The sequence below is a fragment of the Phyllobates terribilis genome, unplaced genomic scaffold (genome assembly GCF_046119375.1).
Source record: "Phyllobates terribilis strain yellow unplaced genomic scaffold, ASM4611937v1 Scaffold_5293__1_contigs__length_52715, whole genome shotgun sequence".
Classification (NCBI taxonomy): Eukaryota; Metazoa; Chordata; class Amphibia; order Anura; family Dendrobatidae; genus Phyllobates; species Phyllobates terribilis.
Genome location: NW_027368041.1, coordinates 15,306 through 40,389, shown reverse-complemented (window position 1 = coordinate 40,389; position 25,084 = coordinate 15,306). Strand labels below are relative to the sequence as shown.

General features: G+C 36.9%; 1 protein-coding gene across 1 annotated transcript; it reads left to right on the top strand.

Moving 5' to 3' along the window:
* Nucleotides 1-8,516: 8,516 nt before the first annotated feature.
* On the top strand, nucleotides 8,517-8,921 carry LOC141249962 (uncharacterized). The gene has a single exon (XM_073669841.1). The coding sequence runs from the start codon at nucleotides 8,517-8,519 to the stop codon at nucleotides 8,919-8,921; it is 405 nt and encodes a 134-aa protein (XP_073525942.1).
* Nucleotides 8,922-25,084: the final 16,163 nt, after the last annotated feature.

Below are 25,084 nucleotides of genomic sequence, written 5' to 3'. Positions count from 1 at the left end.
ACTCAATCGGACATCGGATCAGGTAGAACGAGCCATCTTAACTCAGCTCAACATATCAGCACTTCTTTTCGGCACTTCTTCGGTCTAGCTCCATCCCGATTGCACCAATGATGGATATAAACGGAATCTCCATGGTTGTGCCACTAAAAAACGCTTACGAGCATCCCACGAATCCATAAATGATCTCCAAACCGAATTCCGGGCATACCACTCGCCAAGCACCGAAACACCACTAAACCTAGTCTAATAGTCGCTAGTTAACACCATATAACAAGCTCCGAGCAATAGGTTAGACCAATCATATGAATTTTTCGTCCCATTTAATCAAAGCAAACAAAACAGTTTTCATAATCCCCCAATTAGTTACTTTTCATTAGTTAGTCTTTCCAATATCATAAGAATTGATTACCTTCGGTTCCTTGTAGGATTTGACCCCTACTTGCTACTCTAATTTAGTAGAGGAGTAACGACACATCCTATTAGTAGGCAATGAGCAGTCTAATAGCCTTCATGTGAGAAACTGGTGTGAAGGTCTCGTCATAATCAATGCCTTCTTGTTGATTGTACCTTGAGCAACCAGTCGAGCCTTGTTCCTTGACACAACTCCAGAGTCATATAGCTTATTATGGAGAACCCACCTTGTGCTAATTACAGAATGATCTGAGGGATAAGGAATGGGTCTTCATACCTTGTTCCTTTCAAACTCTAACAACCCTTCTTGCATAGTATCACCCAGTCTACATCCTTAAATGCTTCGTTGATGTACTTGGGTTCCACGAGAGATAAGAAAGCGTTGTTGGAATAGTTGCATTGTGCATCATAATATGAGCCTTGGTAGTTCTCTTTTCTCTGTTGGGAACAAGTCATGTAGTGGAGGTAGACCTGGCAATCGGGTTAATCAGGCCGAGTTTGGGTTAGAGAGTATCGGGTTGGGGTCATTTTGGGTCAGTTAATTTCAAGTCGAACTTTTACCGGGTCAGAAGGGGTCAAGTTATAACAGGTTTAATGTCATGTCGGTTTGGGTTAACAGGTTGGTTAACGTAAAACGATTTCACTTTTTTGTAAGTTTTTTTAAAAAAATTAGGTAAAAAAGATTTTAAATAAAGTAAAATATTTATATAATAAAAGTAAAATAAAATAATATCTAAATTAGTTTTATATTTTTATGCTTATATTCTTGACCAACAGATCGGGTCATAACCCACCAGGTCGGGTCATACTCTGAACCAGAAATTTCTCGGGTCGGGTCAAAACCGGGTTCATGTAAAAATAGGTCGGGTTTATATAACATAAAAACAGGTCATGTCGGCTTTGTGGGTCGGGTCAATTTTTCCAGGTCTAAGTGAAGGGAGCTGGATGAGGAGCAATGTTCTCTTTGATAGGAACACCAGTAAATGGATTAATGATCTTGTCGTCTTCTGTTGAATCTACCAAGTGATCAAAATTAACACTTGGAGAATCTGCATTAGAATCTTCATTAAAGGGAGGGATCAACACATGATTAGTAATAGGAAACTCATTGAACTCCATGTGCACACTCTCGACGATCTTCTTGGTATGGATATTGAGCACCTTCTACGCACTACTCTTAGGTGTATAACCCAAGAAGATTCCTTCATCACTTTGTGCATCAAACTTCCCTAGCTTGTTTCCTCCTACATTAAGAATAAAACACTAGCAACCAAAAGTTCTTAAGTGAGAAATATTAAGAGTTTTGCGTTTGAACAACTCATTGGGAGTTTTCCCTATCAAACGAAAAAGCATCACCCTATTGAGGATGCAACATGCCGTTTTGATAGCTTCAGCCCAGGACCCTTGACGGAGATTACTAGATAAAAGCATGGTTCTTTCCATCTATTCAAGTTTTGTTTTTTCTTTCCACGACCCCGTTCTACTGAGGAGGGTAAGGAGCAGAGATTATGCTCAATTCGGCATTCTTCACAGAATGTAAGAAACTCCTTGTTGTCAAATTCAGTGTCATGATCTGAGTCAAAGGACTTGATAGGAAGATATTTTCCCTTCTCAAACAAGAGAACAAGTTCTTTGAATTGACAGAACACCTCAGTCTTGGATTTGATAAAGATAGTCCATGTGAAGCAAGAGAAGTCGTCGATGAGTACTATTATGACCTTGCTTCCACCAATAATTTGGACATTCATAGGACCACATAAATCCATGTGAATCAACTCAAGGGGTTGGGACGTTGAAACTTGATTCTTGGATGTGAATGATGTTCTGACCTGCTTCCCTCTTACACAATGAGAATAGAGTTATGATCTCTCTTTGTTGATATGTGGAAGACCTCTCACCAACTCCTTGTTTTGTAGCTTATGAATGAGCTCTAGACTAGCATGATCTTGTCTCTTGTGCTAAAGAGAAGAGTTGTCTTTGATAAAGGAGAGGCACGGTTTCTTCTCAAGGTTCAAGAACATAGATGTTTTTGAGCCTCTTCCCTTTAAGAATCAAGTTCCCTTCATCATTGAGAACTTTGCAGTATGATGTGGTGCACCTAACCTCATTCATACCTTGGTCACACAACTGGGAAACACTAAGCAAGTTGAATGCCATTGAGCTCACTAGATTAACATTCTAAACTTTGGCATGGTCATTGAGATTGACATTTCCGATGACAGTAATAGATCTAGTGCTCTTCTTACCAAAGAAAATGTTTCCTCCCTAGAGATGTTGAAGTGAAGACATATCTTTCTTGTTTCCATTCATGTGGCACAAACATCCATTATCAAAATACCACATGTTCTCCTTCTTCACTTCAACCTGGACATGCAAAAATCAAGTCTTTTGAACCTAGACAAGCTTATCTTTTCTAGGTGGAGCACTAGAAGAAGCAATATTAGTGTTCTTATTAGGATTTTCCTACAGAGAGCAAGGATTAGAAATAACAGTTTTAGTAGATTCAACACTATTCTTCTTCTTAGATGAGTTGAGACTCTTCTTCTTCTCATTAGTCATGTGACCACAACGCCATCATACTCTATTATACATAACATGTCCATACTTCCCTTTTCTAGGTCTAAAGGGTTCTTGTTTCCTTAGCTTGCTTCCTTCTCTAGTGTCTCCACTTCGTGATTTCTTGGTATACATAGAAAGAGCATGCTATCCATCGAACCACTTATTTGCCTTTTGGAGCCTTTTGAAGTGCTTGTAGTTAATGAAAAAGAGTTATTCTCCTGGGGGCTCTTTTCAAGAACCTTGATCTTCTCTTCTGGGGACATTGTTCTGTCTTTAAAGGTATGGAGATCTAGGCTTAAACTCTCATTCTTACATGCCATCTCTTCATGAATTTTCTCATGCTCACTCTGTTCTTCACAGGTGTTCTCACGAAGACCATTATAACCCAAACCATATCATGGTTTGACAAAGACAGTTAATTCGCAGTTTTCTTATTTATAGAGAACGGCAGATCTTTAAGTTTACATATAATACCTTCAACCAAATTCTTTGAAGAACTAGAGTCAATATCATGTATAAGAGCCTTAACCTTATAAATTTCACAAGGAATAGAGGTCTTTGAGAACAATTTTTCCTTTTATACAAGTGTTCTCTTAGAATCAGACAAGTCTATTTCTAAATGTTCCACATGCTTACTCAAGTGAGCATTCTCATCATTAAGACATCCAGTACATCTACACAATCGGCTAATCTTTCTTGAAGTTCACCATTATCTTTTCCATATTGCTTAATGATTTTAATTAGCTATTTCTAATCGCAATCATTGAGATGTTCAAGGCGATCATTGGAATCTACCTCAGAAGTTGAATACTTAGCATCCGATCCTCTTGCCATGATGTAGTTTCCAAGTCCAGATCCATTCAAATTGATGTCTTCCTAAGAATCAGAACAGCAAGTAGCAAGTAGGGTCTTCATTTTCTGAAACTTTACTCTAGAAAACGTTTTCCTTGAGGATTTTTGCTCTCTATCTTCTCATCTTCTAAAGAGTTGGGACAGTTCCTTGCTAGATATCCCTTCTCCTTGCATTGGAAACAGATGAATCCTTCGAATCTTTCTTGGAGAAACTTGTTCCGAACTTACTCTTGTAGAACTGCTTTTTGATGTGTTTCGTGAACAAAGTAGTCATCTTGTCCTCATCTTCCTCCTCATCAGAACAGTCATCTTCTATCTCAAGCTTAGCAAAAGCTTTGGAAATACCAGCCTCGATCTTCAGCTCAACTCCTTTTTCATTCTCTTTGGAGAGATTGACCTTGTTCTGTTCTGTTTCGTCGACCACAAGCTTGCCGATGATTTGTGTGGGAGAGACGTTGAGGGATCCGAAGGTGTTTCTCATTACTCCTTTTACTAAGGACAACTTCTTGGCCAGGCCATTGACAATAACAAGGGCCTTGGAGTTCTCTTCAAGCATGACCGTAGTGCTGATGAGTTTAGAACACATCCTCTAAAACCTTGAGAAATACTCTAAGAAGTCTTTGTTTCCTCCATCTTAAAGGAATGATAATCACTCTAAAGTTGAAAATTCTTGCTCGCTTTGAGTTCAGTGTTTCCTTCATGCATTTCCTTTAGAGCATTCCACATGTCATGAGTGTTGTTGATGTGAAGCACCTTGCCCATGTTTTCTCTGGTTAGACCATTGAGAATGTACTGCCTCGCCTCTCCATCGTGGTGTAGTCGGCTGGAGTCCATTGAGCTTCTGGTTTTATAAGATCCACCACACCGTTTCCATTGAGAAAGATGTGTCAGCATTGGTAGTCGTTGGTGCTGATGTAGCTTTCCATTTTTCTCTCCCAAAATTCTTCTTCTCCGGCATTCCTTAGGTGAGCCTTGTTGGTTAAGATACCAAGGAGAACTCGTTTGTGTTTTGGACATCTCTTGTGAGTAGAAACACAATTAGAGCCTTTCTCTTATATCAATTTTTAGATTGGATGTGTCTAACTAAATCTAAGAAACAAATGCTTGTTCCTTAGATGCGGAAAATACAAAGAAACTCACTATCTTTGTCTCGAAAGGATTTTGAAATGCTACGACAAAAAATTTATTTTTCTTTTTTTACAACAAAAAAATTTGTCTGTGATGAACTGGATAAATTCTTCTATGATGAACTGCATAATTATTATTGTTGGATTTATACCAATGAAAAAAAATGGAGGAGCCTAAGGAACGAGTTTAGAGATAGAATTGAAGCCCTAGACAGAGGATCTCCTTATCTGGATGTACTCGAAAAAAAGACTCGATTATGCACGATTACAATAATTAGGAGCACACACAACTTAAATCTAACCCTTAGACTTCCTAATTTTCTATCTCTCTCAATAATATCTCTCATAGGTTTTCACCATTCTCTAAACCAAGAACACTCGATCCATTCTCAGTTTCTCTCTCTTTTACTATTACAATTCGATAAACTGAAATGAAGGATCATGAGACTTATTTAAACGTTCCAAGAATTGTCTTGTAATGTCTAATTTGGGCTCCATGAATTACGCCCTTGATTTGATCTGCCTCCATAAATGGATCAAATCAAAGATGCATAATTAATCATACATGGAAACTATAGGATTATACACATGTTATATAATTTGTTCTTATCCTAAAGCTTTCCTTAAACATAGTGCATTGAAACTCCTTCAGAAATCAAAATACTCAATTGTAACGGCTGAGAGAAGGCCTTCTATTATGTTGACATTTCGTCTTCACTTGGATGGAGGTGTTATTTAGAATCCACTTGATCATTACTTCATGCAATGCACGTGGATGGAAACACTAATGAAGCACGATGCTTGACTTGGTACCTTTGGAGACGTGTTTTGTTCTCTCTAACAGAACATGTTCTCTAACACTTGAACAAGGTGGAATACCATGTTTTCTTCAATCTCCGCATGTGATCTCAATTAATATGCCTGCAAGATAAACTTGACAAACCATGAGATAACAATTTTTTTATCATAATCAAAACACGAAAAAAAAAAGTATTTCTCAATAAGAGGAATGAAACACTGTTCTCTAGTATCACAATGCTAACACGTTCATATTAAGGGTTTATATATGTACATAATGATATTGATTATAAACAACCTAATGAACAGACCAATTACAAACCCCAAATTTTGGCTAAAATCTTTCTAACGACAACTCAAACCCCTAATTTTAGATCATTGTGATCCTTTGGCATGATCCTTGATCATCCTAATGGAAATTTGAACGCCTAATTTTAGCTATTCGAATCATGATTTTATACAAACACCAAATGTCTGCACCAAACTTATAGAAACACCAAATACTTACCTTCTTTGAGTTCGTTTTGTTCTTCTCCAGATTTTGTACCTTATTTTTCGTCTGTGATTCTCCTTTTCACCATATTTTGTACCATCTTCTTTGTCTTTGGTTTAGTTTGCTTTTATTGTCGACTTCTCAGTTTCTTCAGCTTCAGTGTCTTTGATTTCTTCACCTTACTTTGCTCTAGATCTTGTCTGTTCTGTTATATATATAATCCTAAATTCTGTATGTACATTTAAGTGTATGTTAGACTTTGGATTAATGTAAATGGATTGAGGCCCAATAGGGAAACACATGGCTCGACCCACTAGAGAAAAAAACAAATATTCTCCACTTGAGCTCCGCTTGCTTGGACGCAGCATTTGGTGCTGAGTTGACCTAAGTATATAAGCTTGCCTCCATGTGAGATAACCCTAACTCGATCAGTTTACCACCTGCCTCTTCATCATCTGAGAGAGAAACCTTTGAGAGAGAAGACGAAGACATCAACGTCTCTGGTGGACCTCCATTGACATTTCTAGTGGTGACCAGCTTGGTCTCCATTGATAGAAGCTTCTTTGTTGTGAAGCTTCGTGCCTTGAAAGGTGTCTGCATCTCTTTATTTTTTCTTCTGATATCTTTCTCTCTCGATTGTATCTCTATGGTTGATTCTAAAGTACCTAGGGATTAGTTACATTGCTCTCCATTGTAACCTACACTTCTATCCTTTGAGTTTATAGTGGATTGGGCTGAATCTCCTCTCCAGAGACTCTGCAAACATAGGAAGAAATTCTGAACTGCGTGACCAAGATCTTGTGTCCTTATGCTTTTTATTGTTTGGTTGATCTTGCGATTAAACTGTTGTGAAGTGTGATTTGTTGAGTTCAAAGTAATATCATAGTCAGGTTGCTCTGAAATCGCTAGATATGTGTTTCAGCTACATTATTGTTAACGAATTTGTGGTTTCCTGTCTCTTGATTTGATATCGAGCAAGAATACTTTGTTTCTAGGGTTTTTGTTGAAGTTCTTATCACTTATTGTTGAACAATAAGAAATAATCTTCTAACTCTAACCTCTCTGGTTGTTTTCGAAGTCCTTCCTACCACCTCAGTAGACATTAGGACTCGACATCCATAATTTGTTGCTTTTTGTTCTTTGGAATCAACAAGTAAAAAATCCCTTTCTTGTACTCTGATTACTCCTCAGGTACTGAAAAATGGAAGACATAGTGATATTGAAACCGTTTAATGGTAACATTGACTTTGTAATATGGAAACTAAAGACGAAGGTAATACTGACACGAGAGAAGTGCTACATTGATGTCACTAAGGAATGGCCAGACAAGATCACTAAGGCCGAGAAGAAGGCTATGCAAGAACTCTCGTACTCAGAGATCATCATTAGGCTTTCTGACAATGTAGCTCGTTAGGTTTTAAGTCATCTAAACCAAAAGACTTGTGAGAAGCCTTAGAGGCTATCTTTCAATCTAGATCATTGCCTAGTCGTATTTCGTTGCTCTGCAAGTTGTTTACCTTAAGGGTGGATGTGTCTATGATTGTTCAAGAAAATTTTGATACATTCTTGAAAATGACACAAGACATAAAGAGGTGTGATGATGAAATAAAAGAAACGGACAAAGTGATCTTGTTACTTAATTCTCTCCCTCCCGGTTTGACAAGTTGAAAGATATCATTTAGGATGGGAGGGATAGACTTACTTTTTCTCAAGTATGTGAATCCATTTTACAGAAAACTGAATACTTCAAAATATTCAAGATGAAAAATGGACCTAAGAATGAGAATAAGCATGAGGTCATGATGACTAAAGGGAACATAAGAACAAGAAGAGTAATAAGTTTAAGAAAATTAGCATGATAAAGATACTTCATTTGTTAAGTTCTATTATTGTGAAATATTGGGTCATGATGCATATGATTATCATAAGAAGAACAGGAATGAGAAATACAAGGATACAAATAAAAGCAATCCTAATTTCTACAATATATGTCAATATGGTCCTCAATATAATAATGAACTCCTTTTTGTTGCTACTTCTGATGATTGCAATTCATAAATTTTGGACTCTGGTTATACTATGCATCAACTCCTTACAAGCATTTCTTTGATATTTTGCATGGATATGATGGTAGAAAGGTTATGTTAGGTGTCCACTCTTCTCTTAAAATTAAAGGTATATAAAATGTTTCTTTTAGAATGCATGATGGAATAGTTAGGGTTGTCTAGAAAGTTAGGCGGGTTCCTGACTTAAGGAGGAATTTATTATGTGAGGCTATGTTTGATAACTTAAAGTACCAAATCATTACTAGGAATGGTATAAAGGAGATTATTAGAAATAATAATATCCTTATTAGAAGCATAAATAGAGGAGGATTGTACTATGTTATGGCTTCTCCAGAAATTAATGTTTCACATACTAGTAATGATAATGTCATCTTAAGTCAAACTGAAATGTGGCATGCCAGATTAGGACATATAGGGAACTTTGGTTTAAATAAATTGTTTGTAGATGGCCTTATTGATAGAAAACTCGTTGACATGAGTTGTGAATATTGTGTGTTAGGGAAGAAAACCTCTCATTCATTTAGTAACTCTACTTATAAAGCTTCCGTACCTAGAGAATATGTATATTCAGATTTATGGGGCCCTGCTCAAGTAGGGACTATTTTCTACCTCTGATTGACCATTATTCCAGAAAAGTCTGGGTTTATTTGTTGAAAACTAAAGAAGATGCTTTTAAAAACTTTAAAATTGGAAAATCATGGTTGAAGGCCAAACTCACTACAAACTAAAATGTCTAAAAATTAACAATGGGTTAGAATTTTGTAGGATCTTTAATGACTATTGCATGAAAAATGGTACTAAAAGATACTTGACTGTTCCTGGAACCCCTGAGCAGAATGGAACTACTGAGAGGATGAACAGAACTTTGCTTGAGAAAGCAAGATGTATGCTCTTTATTTCTAGAATTAAAAGTTCCATATGGGATAAGGTTGTTATTACAGCCTCTTATCTCATCAATAGGAGTCCATCTTCAATAATTGGATTTAAAACTCCATAGGAATTATGGACAGAAACAAAACCTGACATAACAAATCTCATCCCTTTTAGTTGCACAACTTATGGTCAAACTTCACAAGGTAAGCTACAACCAATGGAATAGAAATGTGTTATGTTAGGTTATCTAGAAGAAGTTTCGGGATACAAATTATTACTTGTTCAACTTGGAAGCTATAAGATAAAGTTGCTAGGTCTATTACATTTAATGGAAAAACAATATTACTTTAAGTCAAGACAAATGTCTTCTAATGAACTTACAGGTACCAAAATCCATGAAACAGTTCTCCCTCCAGGTCAGGTTTGAAAGAAAGGACAAGACCAAAACTTGGTGAAGGTGAGGAAGATTTTGAAGAAATTAATCATTCAGATAGCTAGCTCAATGAAGGTGAAGAGAGAACCAGTGAACAAGGACAACCTAGAAAACAACACAGTCCACCTTACTCCCCAATCAGGTGAGGATGTAAGTCACTCTAACTCCAACAATGCACATGTTTAAGGTTCTCATAATTCAAATTCTGTTAATAATGAGTTGATGCATGAGGACCAATCTGATCTCACTAACTATGAATTAGTTAGAGACATGGAACCTAGAGTGGTCATTCCCAATAGGAAATATGTGAGTAATGTTGAATGTTTTAATTGTTGAGTTTTACTTTAGTGTTGTTGGTATTTTCAAAAATACTACTCTAGAAGTTTATGAACAAGTTGTTAAGAGTAGTCAAGCTAATGATTGACTTAAAGCCAGGAATGAAGAAATTCAAAGTATGCATGTTAATAACACTTGAACAATAATTACCTGATAAGGCAAGAACCATTGACTGTAAGTGGATCTTTAAGTTTAAGGAAGGGAATATAATTAGTGAACCACCTTGGTTTAATCCTAGGTTGGTAGCCTAGGGTTTTACTTAGAGGGGGTGTAGATTATAGTGACATCTTTGCCCTTGTTGTAAAATATAAAACCATGCGTCTTCTTCTTGCTATGACTATTGTATACAGTTGGGAATTAGATCAGATGAATGTTAAGACTACTTTTCTGCATGGTGACTTTTTTGAAACTATATATGAATCAGTCTAAGGATTTTTTTGATAAAACTCACCCTAATCATGTTTGTTTATTGAATAAATCCATATATGGCTTAAAATAGTATCCTAGGCAGTGGAATAGGAATTTGATTTCTTCATGATATCTCTTGGCTTTTCAAGGAGTTAATATGATACTTGTCTTTATTACAGGAATGTTAAGTCCAAGTATCCTATTTATGTCCTACTATATGTTGATGATATTTTACTAATCAGTAGTAGAGATATGTGGTGCTAAAAATGACCTTAAGATTCACTTTAACATGAAGGACATAGATCCAGATCAGAAAATCTTAGGAGTTAGAATAATCAGAAATAGAGCTACGAAGTTGATGTACTTATCTCAAAATGATTATATTGATAAGGTACTAGAGAGATTTTCCATGAATAAATCCAATCCCTCTCTTATTCCTCTAGAAGGACATCTGGAATTATCTAAAGATTTATGTCTTGTTTTAGACATAGATAAGAAAATATGGCAAGTGTGCCTTATGATGTTGTTGTTAGGTCTGTTATGTACTCTATGTTGTGTACAAGACCAAACCTGTCATTTGTTATGAGTGATCTCGGTCAGTATATGTCTAATTCCGGGGAGAAACGTCGGGTTTCTATGAATTATTTGTTGAAATATTCATCTGGTACTTCTAATCTGGGTCTTGTGTACTCTGAGTTTGGTTCCAGGACTGATGTGCAGGGTTTTGTAGATTCAAATTTTGCTAGTAATAAGGACACACGTAAGTCAACTACCTCATACTTCTATACATGGAAAGGAAATTGCATTTCCTGGAAGTCACAACAACAACCTATTGTGGCTTTGTCATCCACTGAGACAGAGTATATAGCAGCAACAGAAGCTTCTGAGGAAGCTATATGGCTTAAAGTATTCTACATGAGATGGATGGTGAGTAGTGTTCACATACTACGTATGTATTGTCAAAGCCATTATTCTTATGTAAGGATCATATGTACCATGAAAGAACTAAACACATTGATGTCCAGTTTCAATTTATTAGAGATAAGATGGAAAATGAGGAATTAATTATGCAAAAATCAAAGTGAGGTTAATCCTGCTGACTATGGTACTAAGGTTTTTCCAGCTAACAAGTTTATCTTCTGCAACAAGTTCCTTCATATCTATGATGTGATGTGAGATGTGAGATGTGAGATGTGAAGAGGTCGATAAAGGAGGGTTGAAGACGCCCCTATCCACATGAATGAACTCTTAGGATTGTAATTAGTACAGAGTCAGGATTAGGAGGGCATTTTTTATATATATATAATCCTAAGTTATGTGTGTATATTTAAGTGTATGTTAGAGTTTGGATTGAGGTAAATGGACTGAGGCCCAATAGGGAAACACAGTGCTAGGCCCACTAGAGGAAAACCATAAGATTCTCTACTTGAGCTCGGCTTACTTAGAACGCGTTGTTTGGTACTGAGTTGACCTAAGTATATAACCTCGCCTCTATATGAGCTAACCCTAATTCGCTCATTTTACCACTTGCAGCTTCATCATTTTAGAGAGAAATCCTTTGAGAGCTAAGATGAAGACGTCCCGGTATACCTCTACCGGTGTTGCTATGGTGACCAGCTTGGTCTCCGTCCATAAGCTTTTGTGATGTGAAGCTTCGTGCTTGAAGGGGGTTGCATCTCTTTCTTTTGTCTTCTGTTATCTTGTTCTTTGGATTGTATCTCTCTGGTTGTTTATGTAGTACCTAGGGCTTAGTTCTATTGCTCTCCATTGTAACCTACAGTTGTATATCCTTTGAGTCTGTAGTGGATTGGGCCGAGTCTTCGCTCCGGAGACTCCATACACATAGGAAGAAATTCCGAACTGTGTGACCAAGATATTGTGTCCTTATGCTTTCTGTTGTTTGGTTGATATTGCGATTAAACTGTTGTGAAGTGTGATGTTGAGTTCATGTTCACTAGCCTTCAATTTGATCGGAGGAGGGGCCTGGATTTCACGATCGAGAGAGCGTTGGGAGGAATGAGTAGGGTTTGGGTTTAGGAATGAACTACCTACGACCCTACCCCTGTTTTCATTATATTTTCCAAATGGACAAAATTTTCCTTCCTTATCTCCCCCTTTTCCCTTTTATATTTCCAACTTCCAGTTCTGGACTTAGGATTTCAGATCCAACAGTGTAAAATGCACACCTAAAATTTACTTCACATCACAAATTCCCTCGAGTTTTACAATGTCAATATTTTCATGTGAATTTTAGGAATTTTTAATCAAGTGATTAAACATATGCAAAAACATATAGGAGTACAAATTGGTTATCCAATCCACATAACATTTGCGTGCGAGTAAAGCGATGTTTAAAAAATATCGACTGAAAGACTTATGATTATTAGCTTTTTAATACTACTACAAATATCAATATGAAATAAAAATTTATATGTTTCAAATTATTAATTATTATGAATTTTGATGCCTTTGTAAAACAATAATTAGAGGATTATAGCAAATAGTTTTTTAAAAGGTTTTTTTTACCAGAATGTGTGAATAGAATTATTACAATCTTAAACCTTAGTATATAGAGCTTCAAACAAAATAAGATAAAATATCTAAAAGATATCTCAATACATCCCTAATAGATAAAATACCGTATTATACTACAAGAGTAGGACTCCTTTTTCTAGTACGTACTAATTTTAAGTCAACTAGAACACTAATTAGTCTTGCTTCCACAGAAAGTTACTTATTAAAGATAGTTGTCACACCCATTTCTTGAAGTGTCGGATAGGACAACGTCAATTTTCGATTCGTTGCACTTATGTGGGTGGGTTGAAATATAAAGGATATCCAACATCTGAAGTATGTGGACATCAAAGCCTAATGTATGAAATCATGAATTTCTCCACCTATTGTTAATTACTTTTGGGTTATAATTATCATGAACTTGTATATCGGACTTTACACACTTGTGTACACAATTAACATATCCCACATGATCGACCCACCAGATTTTGACATGTTATAAGAATCAACTAGGTCGGTGTTTGAAGACTTGGTAGATTGGGATTGCATGCCTTATGGCATACTGCCTATTGCTAATTAGCTTAGACCAATTACCATTATAACTGAGTGTGTGAAAAAAAAAATTATCTCACATTGAAAAATAAAAGAAAGCAAGATCATTGTATAAGACTATAAATTACCCAATCCATTATCATTTTAGTTATGAGTTAGAACCTTATGAGCTTATACGTTCGGTTTTATTCATACTGACACGTCTCATGTGATGTAGTGATCGATTAACTGGACTTTGACATGTTAGAACAGTAGATTTGATATTGGGTTTACACTGGTTTGTCTGGTCTACTGAACCCACGGACTTTGTACTGCTCGTCTGAAATATCTGAAAATATCGTGTTACTACTTTCATTTTCGTTCGGGAAAGTTAAGAACAAAATTATAAAAGAAAGATCAAAAGTTGGATAAGAATCCTTTCCTATTAATGCAAACGTATTCAAAATTGATGGGTCTTTACTCGATGAAATCAGAAGCTTTTCCTCCCTTACTATTATCGTTATTCATAACAGTATACATGGATTATAAGTGAGCTTCCCACCATCAAAATTGACCTAGCCATCATAATCAAGACGGTTACGTTGTACCTAGAAACTAAAATTTTAAAATGAAATGATAAACTCATTATAGACAATTATAGAATTCTAATAATATTATTAGTTTTTCTATTATATGTACATGAGTACACAATAAACTAATAATAAAAAGTTACGTTTATTAAATTATATGAATTGATGCATACACCCTTCACAGCAACAACAAAAAAAAATTTGTGATCTGGTACTGGTCAGAATGGACCCTTAGATTACATAAATGAACGGCCGAAGACTGTTCTTATTTCTAAATCTAACGCTGGGGTTAAATCAATAACCCGTCCCCACATCTGCCCAATTCTTATCCCATGCGCAGAGCCAATCTCACACGCTCCATCAAATCAAAAAAGCGAGGTTAAACATTTCATCTAGTCACAACTTCCCAAACACTACCTGCAAAAATAGAGATCGAGAGAGATTACGAACAACACAAAACCTAAAATACCTCAAAATTTCTCCCAAAAACTACAGATTCAATGCCGAAATCACGAAATGGAAAGCTCGCATTCGACATCATCAGGTAAATAGCATTGTTAATGCTTGTTTGGACCATTTGAGATAAAAATTGTGGTTATTTCGATCAAATCTTTCTCAAATTCATTGTTAATGCTTGTTCTGCAGAATCTGTTCGAAGCGGAGACAAAAATGAAACAATGACAAGTTTGTAATCATCAACAAATTGATTATTAAGCACTTTTACTAATTCGTGTCTTGCTAACTAATCTAATCTCCATTTATAGATATGAGAACAAAAAAACAATGTTTCAAAGAATGATGAATCGCAAGGTATTATGTGAGATAAAAAATTTCATATTTGATAGATTGTGCAACTACTTATATAGCTTTGTGCAGCTAATGTTTGCGCATAAAAATTTATCTCTGTTGTGGTTGCATTCCTCACCTTCTTGTATTGTGTATTATGTTCATATCTACTTGTGAAGGTACATTGATAATTGTACACATACTATTGCTTTTTGTGCACTTACTTCCTTGTTTTGTGCAGCTAGTTTGTGTGTTGTAACATTTATCCCTTTGGTGCATGCATTCTACCCCTTGTTGTGTATTGTGTATTGTGTATTATATTCATATATACCTGTGGAGGTACTTTGATAATTGTGCACATACTTTTTCTCTTTGTGCACCTATTATATTATTTTGTGCAGCTAGTTTATGTGTAAAAACATTTATGCACCTACATAATTATTTGTGCATCTACTTAATTGTTTTGTGCACCTACTTTTATATTTTGTGCATCTACTTAAGACTTATGTGTATCTACTTTTGCATGAATACTTTACCTGTTTTCTCCAAGTCTTTCAATCTTTTGTGCAGAAACATTGTCCATGTTGTGCATGTATTCTAACCAATGTTGTGTATTGTGTTCATATACTCCTTGTGCACTTTGTGCATTATGTTCATCAACTCCTTATGTCATTATGCAAATAATTATGACTTTTGTGCAACATAATTTCATGTAAAGAGGGACGTATCTCACAAAAGAAGAAGCTCGTAAAGAGGGAGGTAACACTACAAAAGAAAAAGATCTTAACGACGATTGAAGTATCTCAAAAAAGAAAGAGAGAAATGCTTCAAAGCCTTCAAATATCGTCTGATGAAGATGATAAAACAGTTAACGAAGGAGAGGAAGATGATGTTATAGAGATAAAGGAGGATCTACCTATATAGTTGAAGTATAAGAGGAGGAGGGGAGTATCAGGAAAAAGAAGCATCTTTATCCATCCCTAAATACACGGTCCTCACCACTTGTTATGTGGAAGGTTATATAGGAAATGTCTTCTCTTAAAAAAGAGGTTGTGCGTAAAATTGGCCTAGTGCAGTACTTGAGTACAACATCAAGAGAATACCAACACGGTTAAGCTACTAGCTCATTAAAAATTTTAATGGAGTGGCTTGCACTCTTAAAATACCTGATGGAGAGAGCATCAGGTTAATAGAATATCATGCTATCACATATCTTGGCCTGCTAGAAGGTAATAAAAAGATTAAATAGAGTTCAAAGGCGCTAAAACACCCGTTGGTTGATGAATTCAGAAAGCAACTACCATATAAAGTTGACAAAGATACCGGTAACATATTCTTAAACCTTTCACAAATATCACTCTGTATGATGTCACTGAGCTTATCAAGAAGAATACAGTGCCAGATGATTGGTTTATCAGGATTTCTTGGTTCTATTCATCAGTGTATTCTGTGAGAGCAACTCGAATGGCAGTGTGAATCTCAAAAATATGTCTCTTCTAGATGATTTAACAGATATGGCATCAATCAATTGGAGTTATTACATGCTGAAAATTTGGTAAAAGATGTCAATGCTTGGGAAGGAGGTTGGTTCAACGGTCCAATCCCGCTGCTTGTGGTATATTTCTTTACATATGCAAACATATTTTGTTGTATAATTAATTGAATACTTACTAATGTCTAAAATACTACAAACTTGCAGCTTGTGTACGTTGATAGGATGGCCATAAACAATGAGACATTCCCGAGAATCCATCTACCAACCATAAACCAATGGGACACATACAGTTTAAGAATAAGGGAGAATGAAGAGATGAAGGTAGGAGGGTTTGGAAAAGGTAGTCTTCACGACTTACCTAACCTGGATGACTCCATAAGCATAGATGACAACACACAAAGAAGACATGCAGTAAGCTTCTTGTCAAAAGATGACAGAGATTTTGGATCGGAGAAGGAGAAATGGATAGCAAAAGTTTGTTGGTAAGTTAATGCATATCTTTGTTGTAAAATATAAATGACTAACATGATATTTTATGTTAACTTGTTAGTGAACATGGTTATGATACTAGTTCAAAGTAAAATGAAAATTTGCATGTACTCTTAACCAATGTGCACGTACAGATTAAGATTGTGCACCTACAGATGGAATGTGTATACAAAATTTCATGTTGAATGTACAGTTGTTCAATGTAGGTGCACATTATCCTAAAGTAAGTGCACATTGTTCGAAGTAGGTGCACATTGTTATATAGATTATGTGCAGTTTGGTTCAAACTAGGTGCGCATTGTCCTAAAGTAAGTAACACATTATTTTGAAGTATGTGCACATTGTTATAGAGTTTAAGGTGGTTTGGTTCAAAGTAAGTGCACATAACATTTACTATAGTTGCACATTGGTTCACAATAGATGTATATTATCTTAAAGTAAGTGCACATTTTATTCCAATGTAGATTAATCGTGTGCCATCAATTCACTATATTTTGCATTCATTTTTGTACTAAGCCCATCCATTCGTTGTCTTCAATAAATCAATTATTAATTATGTATTTTGTTTTTAGGGTTTCCTCAAGACTCATATAGACGAGGCAAGATTCTTGCCCAGTATATAGGGAGTTACATTCAAAGGATAAGATCTGGTAAGGATCGGGGATTGGAGAATAATGTGCTTTTTAACAAGCTTAATGAAGCAATCGATGGAATGCTTCAAATAAAAATCTCACAATCCGAACCTCAGAACTTGGATGATGAGGAAGATTTGACCGAACAACAATTCTGGCATGAGGCCTTCTGTTGCTTAGAGGAGATAGAGAGGACCATAAAGTCCAAGAAGGACTTGAACGCCAACAATGATATACCTCAGTTTTTCTTAGGTAAAGATATAGATGAAGATTCCAGGCCAAATTATGGGTGGGAAGATGGGAGGAGGGATGGAATAAGGTATGAAAGAAAGCACAAACAAAATGTACATTTTAAAGAAACTTAAGAGAAAAGAAAAGGGTAACATTTGTATTATCTCTAACTGCGAGGAATGAGATAGTTCACGAGGATAGTATAGATGAGGTTGAAAGAGGGGATGGGGTTGAGGGAAAAAAATTGAAGATGAGTTGCATGGTATGGGACAAGTTTACGAGCCATAGATAAATGATGATCTTGAACAGGTAAGGCACACGAAACATGTGCAACTACAAAGTCTGATTACAACTAGAAATTAATATGCATCTGATTTTAAGGTATTGTGCATGCAGTTGTTTATTTTTGTGATTGTGTCATATTTCCCAAGAGAATGATATGGATGTGGATGTTCCTACTGAAAAGGTCCAAGACCTTATACGGTCGGAAGAGCATCAAGAACAGAGTGCACGGGTTACTTAGGATGTCAACCCATCCCTATTTGTTGCTCTATTAGATGATAGTATTGTCAACATTTCTAATGAGGCCATAAAAATCGCTGAAATTTCAAAAAAGAAGAATGAGTGAGAGAATGAAATAGATGAGGAAGATATGTGTGAATGTTACACTTACTCTATAATCAATGAACAAAAGCTATAAACCTAGTATCAAAAGAATATCTCTCAACAAAGCGAGTATAGATATGAGTGGTTCGCTTGTTGAAAACCTTTATAGAGTAGCTTTGAATGGACTAACTCTTAGAGAAGAGTAGCTCGATTGACTAGCTTTAGTGTTTAAGATATGCGGAAGTTAAAAACACTTTTAAGCGAGTCTTTTCCCTTTAAGTAAGCACAACATGCTAGAAAGCGAGTATGTTATAAATGCGGAATAATGAGGGAAAGCCACAATAAGAATATTAAATGGTTAAATGAAAGATTCAGCTCAATATGCACAAAGAGACTTAGTAAGGTGAGAACCCTTGGCAATAATACATTCTCGGGATGAAACTCTCCAATATATTGATATCAAAGAATTACCAGGACTTATAACTCTCCACTCACTACACTCGCGTTCAGCTCACTTACAACGTTTATTGCTCTCAAGTTGTATAGATGACACTCGCTCCCTCAGAGATCACCAACTATGCCCCAAACACTCAACCTTACTAACCTGCTAGCTTTCAGTCATGTTGCATCACTCCAAGACACTCAACATACTCACTCCCATGTTTTCCTGATCATGTTTTGTTTGTGCTAGCTAAACTTTCTCTCCCTCTCGGGGTTACCCAAGCTCGTGGAAATGCATACAACTATTACAACTATTTATACAAATCCTAAACTTCTTCCCGAAGTTAGAAAACTTTATACAATATTGTAATAAAGGAGATTACCACCTTGGCAATCCGTGTGACTATACTCCAGGCAGCTCCTCCACAGATTTCCCCTTTTCTTGAGCACCAAACTTGTAACAAATTTCTGCCACGTCGGCGATTCGCTCAACACCACTACGCTTCAATTCGTCCACGCTGGCAATCCACGCTCCTCACTCTCCATAGGTAGAAAACATTCGCCTATCATGAGCTTCACGTCTTTCCCATCATGTGGCACGAATGCTCTCTATGTTGGTGCAGCATAAGCCACCTAGGCAGGTTCCCTTCACTTCATTTCTCCTATCATTGAAGCACTAGATACACTAGCCGACAACGACTCTCTTTGTCTCTCCGTTAGTCCATTACCTTCAACTCTTCTTCACATCTTCACTCTTGAATTGTGATTCTTCAACTTAGAGTTTGTTGAGACAGCTTGTGCTATATCTTCTATCTTTGCAAGGCTCAAAGCTAGTCTCTAGTTTGTTCGCTTGGTCAAAGCGACTCTCTTGGCTTCTTAAGCTACTCTTGTAAAGCTTAGAAAACGAAAGATAGATCAAATGGAGTGTTTAGCATCATCAAAACCAAAGAAGCGATTAGTCTAAGCAAGCTCAAACTAACAAGATATGCTCAACGAGAGGAAGATCTTAAAGAGTAATACCAAGCCAGGGAGGTTCTTCATTCCAACCTATATTACTGTAAGAATTGTCAATTATGTGCAACTATTTTTGTGTATTGTGTAAGTACTTATAATATTTCTCAACTAGTATGTGCATACATATTTTACAAATTTTGTTGGGATTCTTATGATATTTTCCTTTTTATTTAATAAAATTGTTTCAACAAATTCCATTAAGCCAAAGAGACAGACAAGGAAAACAGAAATATCATATTTCAAGAAGGATTTGATGAGCATGCAAAGTCAAATGATGTGAGACTGCATGATATTGATGTGGTAAGTGATGTTAAAATGAAGAATTTATTGCATAGCATAGTTCAACGGTAGTCTAATCCATATATATTGTGCAGTACTTTTTCCCAGTTTGGAGTGAAGAACATTCCACACTATATGTAATCAATGTAAAGAATGGTAGATATGATGTGTTGCATAACCTAAAAACCGATGATATGTCAAAGTATAACAATGTCCCAGAAGATGTGGTATGTTTTTTCTACTAGATGGTGTCTAGTATGTTGAATACCGGGGGAAACAAATGTGCATGTGATTAAACAAATATGCATGTACAGTACACAAATGTGCACTCACTTTCAAACATTTTGCAAGTTATCTGTTAATGTGCAAGTTATTTATTAACGTGCATGTACAGTAAACAAATATGCACTCACTTCAATCATTGTGCACATAAAGTAAACAAATGTGCACTCACTTTAAAACATTGTGCAAGTTGTTTGTTAATATACAAGTGCGGATTATGTATATCAAGAATATGATAGATAGGATCGTACTAGACTAGATTAAGTGTGACAAAAGATAGTTAAAAACGATGTCACACTTACTCTATATCCAAAGTACAAGAAGCTATAGAGCTAGTGTACAAGGATTAAATTCAGAGAGTTAATATAGGAGTGAATTGCTCGTTGAATAAGATAGAGTAGCTTATATCGACTAGCTCTTATAAAAGAGTAGCTCAATAGACTAGCTTTAGTGTTTTAAAGATGCGAAATGTGAAAACACTTGAAAGTGAATTTAAGTCCCTTTAGTAAACACTTCTCGCTACAAAGAGAGTATGTTATATTTGCGGAAACAAAGGGATTTACCACAATACGAACTTTGAATTGTTAGATAAAAATTTCAGCTCAATATGCACGGATATTTGGTAAGGTGAGAACCCTTGGCTCAACTCAAGCCCTGGATGAAACTCACCAATATATTGATTATATAAATAGAGAATTACAATCAATTACAACTCTCCACTCGATACAATCGCTCCCAGCTCTATACAAGATTTCTTCCTATTGTTGCTCTCAAGGAAAATTGACACACTCGCTCCCTCAGAGATCACTAGCTTCTCACCCTAAACACTCTATCGTACTCACCTCCTATCTTTCTAGTCCTGTTGTGTTTCTCCTAAACACTCAACTATACTAACTTCCAGGTTTTCTAATCCTATTGTGTTTTTCCCTGCGTTGCTTCTCCTAAGAGAGCTAGATTGTTTCTCACTCATTGAGGCTCTCAAGTTCATGTGCTAACATTTCTCCTATCACACCTATTTATAGAATTCCAAAACTTATTCTCCAAGTAAAGAAAACATATACAATATTGCGACAAAGAAGATCGCCACGTTGGCACTCCGTGTGACAGCTCCACCAAGTAGGTTCACCATAATTCCACACGCTTATCTTCCTTTCTTGAGCAACAAACCTTGTAACAAACTTTTTCCATGCTGGAAATCCGCTCCACAACATTCCTCACGCTTTCTATTCGTCCAGCTCGGCGATTCGCGTCCTTCGCTCTCCATGGGCAGGAATCACCCACATCCTCCTACTAAGCTTCTCGACTAACCTTGCCTGGCCTGAATACTCTACACACTGGTGCAGGATTTCCATGTTGGACGTTCTTTGAATTCACTTGTTCTGAAGCAAAGGATTCACTAGCCCGTAGCTACTCTCCATGCATTGCGCTAGTCCTTCGCCTTCAACAGTCTTCACTTCTAGGTTGATTCTTTTGTTATGTTTTGTTCGTAACTGCCTTAGCGAGACTCGCTGTCTTTGCAAGCCACAAAGCTAGTCTCTATCTTGGTTGCTTGTGTCAAAGCTACTCTTTAGCTATTAAAGCTATACCTGTAAAGCTCATCACACACAAGAAACATTAAATGTTGTGTTTATCATCATCAAAACAAGAGGAGTGTTTTTGAGCAAGCTTAAACTAACAATTTCCCCCTTTTTATGATGACAAACACTTAAAAAGTGTAAGCACATATATTTTAAAACGTATTCAGTTAGGCTATACGATATAAAATGAAGCTTAAACTGATACTAGACAGATTGACCAAATTTTCTCAAAATCTTGCTAAAGGCACTTATCAAGTATACCTTTATTCCCCCTTAGACCAAGCCGATCCAAATTCTTCTGAATTAGTCGAATAGATTTACCTGTTTTACTTCCCCCTTTTGACATCATCAAAAATGCAAGATAATTCATGCAAAGGGAACTAATAGAAGGAAAGGGAAACAACCAAACTAGTAATCATACATATCAATACATTCAGCACAAAAGAGTAAGGAGTAACCAAGTAGAATAGTGCAAGTTTATAGAAACAAAGACACACTATTATCATTCAAAAACAACAACCTTACACCTTTAGAGAGCTGGGAGGGTCCTACGAGTACTGGCTAATCTTAAAACAAGAAGAAAAAAAACACAAAGAAAAGCAAACATACACAAGCAACAAACACCCTATGCATCACACTTTCTGGTAAGATCCACTAAGTTCTGGACAATGTTGCTTTGCTCTTCTTGTCGTTCGGTTAAGAGTTGGAACTGTGTCTGAAGTTATACGAGTCGCTTCTCAACTGTGGAGTGCAATTCCTGGATAGCATAGACGATACTGGATGAGGATTCGCTGGCAGCGAGTATAGCAGGTTCACAGGACTGGGTTCTAGATGAGCTGGCGGCACGCGGCAGGGACTTGGTTGTCTTTGCTATAAGCTCAGCAGCCTTTTCCATGGTGAGGATGCCGTCGAAGCTAGTCTCAGAGACTGGCTTATAGAGACCCTCATTCTTCAGCATCCTTGCAAAAATATGCGAAAAAGGGAGTGGACTACCATGATGTTCTCTAGATGCAACCATGTGGGAGAACATAATTTGGGTAGTGGTGATTAACTCACCTGGGAGACACTAAACCATGCAGCAGCCAGAAATGGTCATCTGGTCCATGTTGATGTTGCAAGGAGCGATTTTCTTCACTATGAAGTAGTGAAGAAGGCGCTTAGACGTTGAGAGATGCTCAGTCCTCAGAGTCGCTGGCACATTTGGTCCAAAGACTGCCTCCTTTATCGCAGTTGAGTCGCTTGAGTAGTTCTTCTTGTACAAGGGCCCAAAATCAACAAGAGAACCATCAGGTTTTGCATCCTGCCCAATTGCCTTCGCCATATCCTTGACCTTAAAACTTTCCTCGGCATTGTTGAGCCACATGAAGGTGATAGTAGAGGGCTTGCCAGAAGCAGAGGAAGAGTTTGTAAAGCGGGAATAAAATTGCCTTACCAGATCAAGATAGGCTTTGCTCACTTCCGTCTCGAGTTTGTCCCAGTTTTGCATCTTCAACAAGTACCGAAACCTGTCTAGCCCAGAGGCATCCTCAATTGCCTTTAGAATCTCTTGAGGCACAATCAAGGGACGTAGAATGTCGTGCTTCGTAATGTTGTGAGGGATTGGAGGGAAGTCTGGGAGATCTCCTTGGTTTCCTTCTTAGCCTTTTTCTTTGCTTTCTGCTTAACCTCTTTCTCTCCCTTCTTTGGAGGAGTAGAATCAACTTCTTCTTAGGAAAGCACCTCTTCTTCCTCAATTTCTTCTAGCTTATGTTTTCCAACAGCCTTAGATGTGCTTTTCGCATCTTTGAACATCTTATGCTGCTTTGTAGCAAAGGCTCCATCATCTTTGTCTTGAAATGAAGCAGCAAGAGAGGGAGCAGGTTTAGAGGAAGAAAAAACAAGATACCAATCACCTGGTTTAGCCGGAGTTGTGAAGATCTCATATTCAACCTTCTCAATATCAGTGAGCACCTGAGCAACCGTCTCTACAGGATCTATGAGGAGGACAATCTCTTTGACGGTAATAGCGGTGTCGCTTTCACCAACCGCTAGTTTCTCAAGAGATGGATCAGCTTCCTTCTCAGGAGAAGGTGACAGAGGCAAAGAGGGAGAAGGAGTAGCCATTTTCTTTGGAGTCACATGGGACTCAATAGACACCTGAGAGGTTAAGTGTCGGTGCTACACAATTGCCTCTATATCCTCTTTCCTGACTTTCACAAACTCCTCAAGGAGTTGTTCCTTGGTAAGACTGGCGAGAGGTGATTTGTCAGCCATTTTAGGAATGAGGAGCTTAGGGTTTGTGAGAGTGTTTGCTTTGGCCTTTTGAGGGGTCACTTGTGAGAGAGTTGGTGTAGTGAGAGGGAATTCGGTAATAGTAGAGAGAGAATATGATAAACACGGTAAAAGTATTTTGGAGTGAATACCGGTGTTCATATAGACTCTTTTTCCTTCCTTTGTAAGATTCGTATCAATTCCTGAGATCTCACAACGGCTACTCTGCAACAGCTGGATTACAACGGCTATATTCAAATGGATCGAAACACTGAGACGGGCAAGGGCTACATGCAGACTTGCTTTATCTGAAGCAATTTCCCGAATGACAAGTGTCTCTACAAAATACTCGCTGGAGCAACCATCGACGACTCGCTGGCAGCTACTATGTCGAGCTGTGAAGTCTAAGTGTGGATTTTCTGAATCCATTTAGACTGGATCACTGATCCACGTAGCCTTTCTGAATCTACTTATTTACTATATCGCATGGCTACATGTCTAGACTTCACTTTTAGAGTCGAGACTGAATAACTTCCTCGTTAATCAAACCTTTTTCACTAAGTAAACTCAAAAGCGACTCAGACTTCTTGGGAGCAACTTACACAAGTGCTTGATCATGCTTAGGAGTGTAAAGCAAGTGTATATATGCACTCAATGTATCATTTAAGCATGTAAAAGATCAATAGGAAATGTAAATTTCACAATATGGGATATAACACACTCGCACTCAGTATATAATGTAATTAAGCGTATTTGCATAAGAGGAATATTGGCTTTACACAAAAACGAATACTTCCTTTTGTGGAGTTAATCATGGGTAAGGAAGCATTACATTAATTTTAGACAAGGGATACCGTAGGAATGGATCATTTTTTAGGCATGTAATAAGGCAAGAAGACGATCACCATTCTCTATTTGTGGCACATAAGAAGAGCGTGTAATTTGCTAAGACTATAATCAATAGCTTTCATACATATACTACCTCAGCTAGATTGGCTTATATGAAGATAA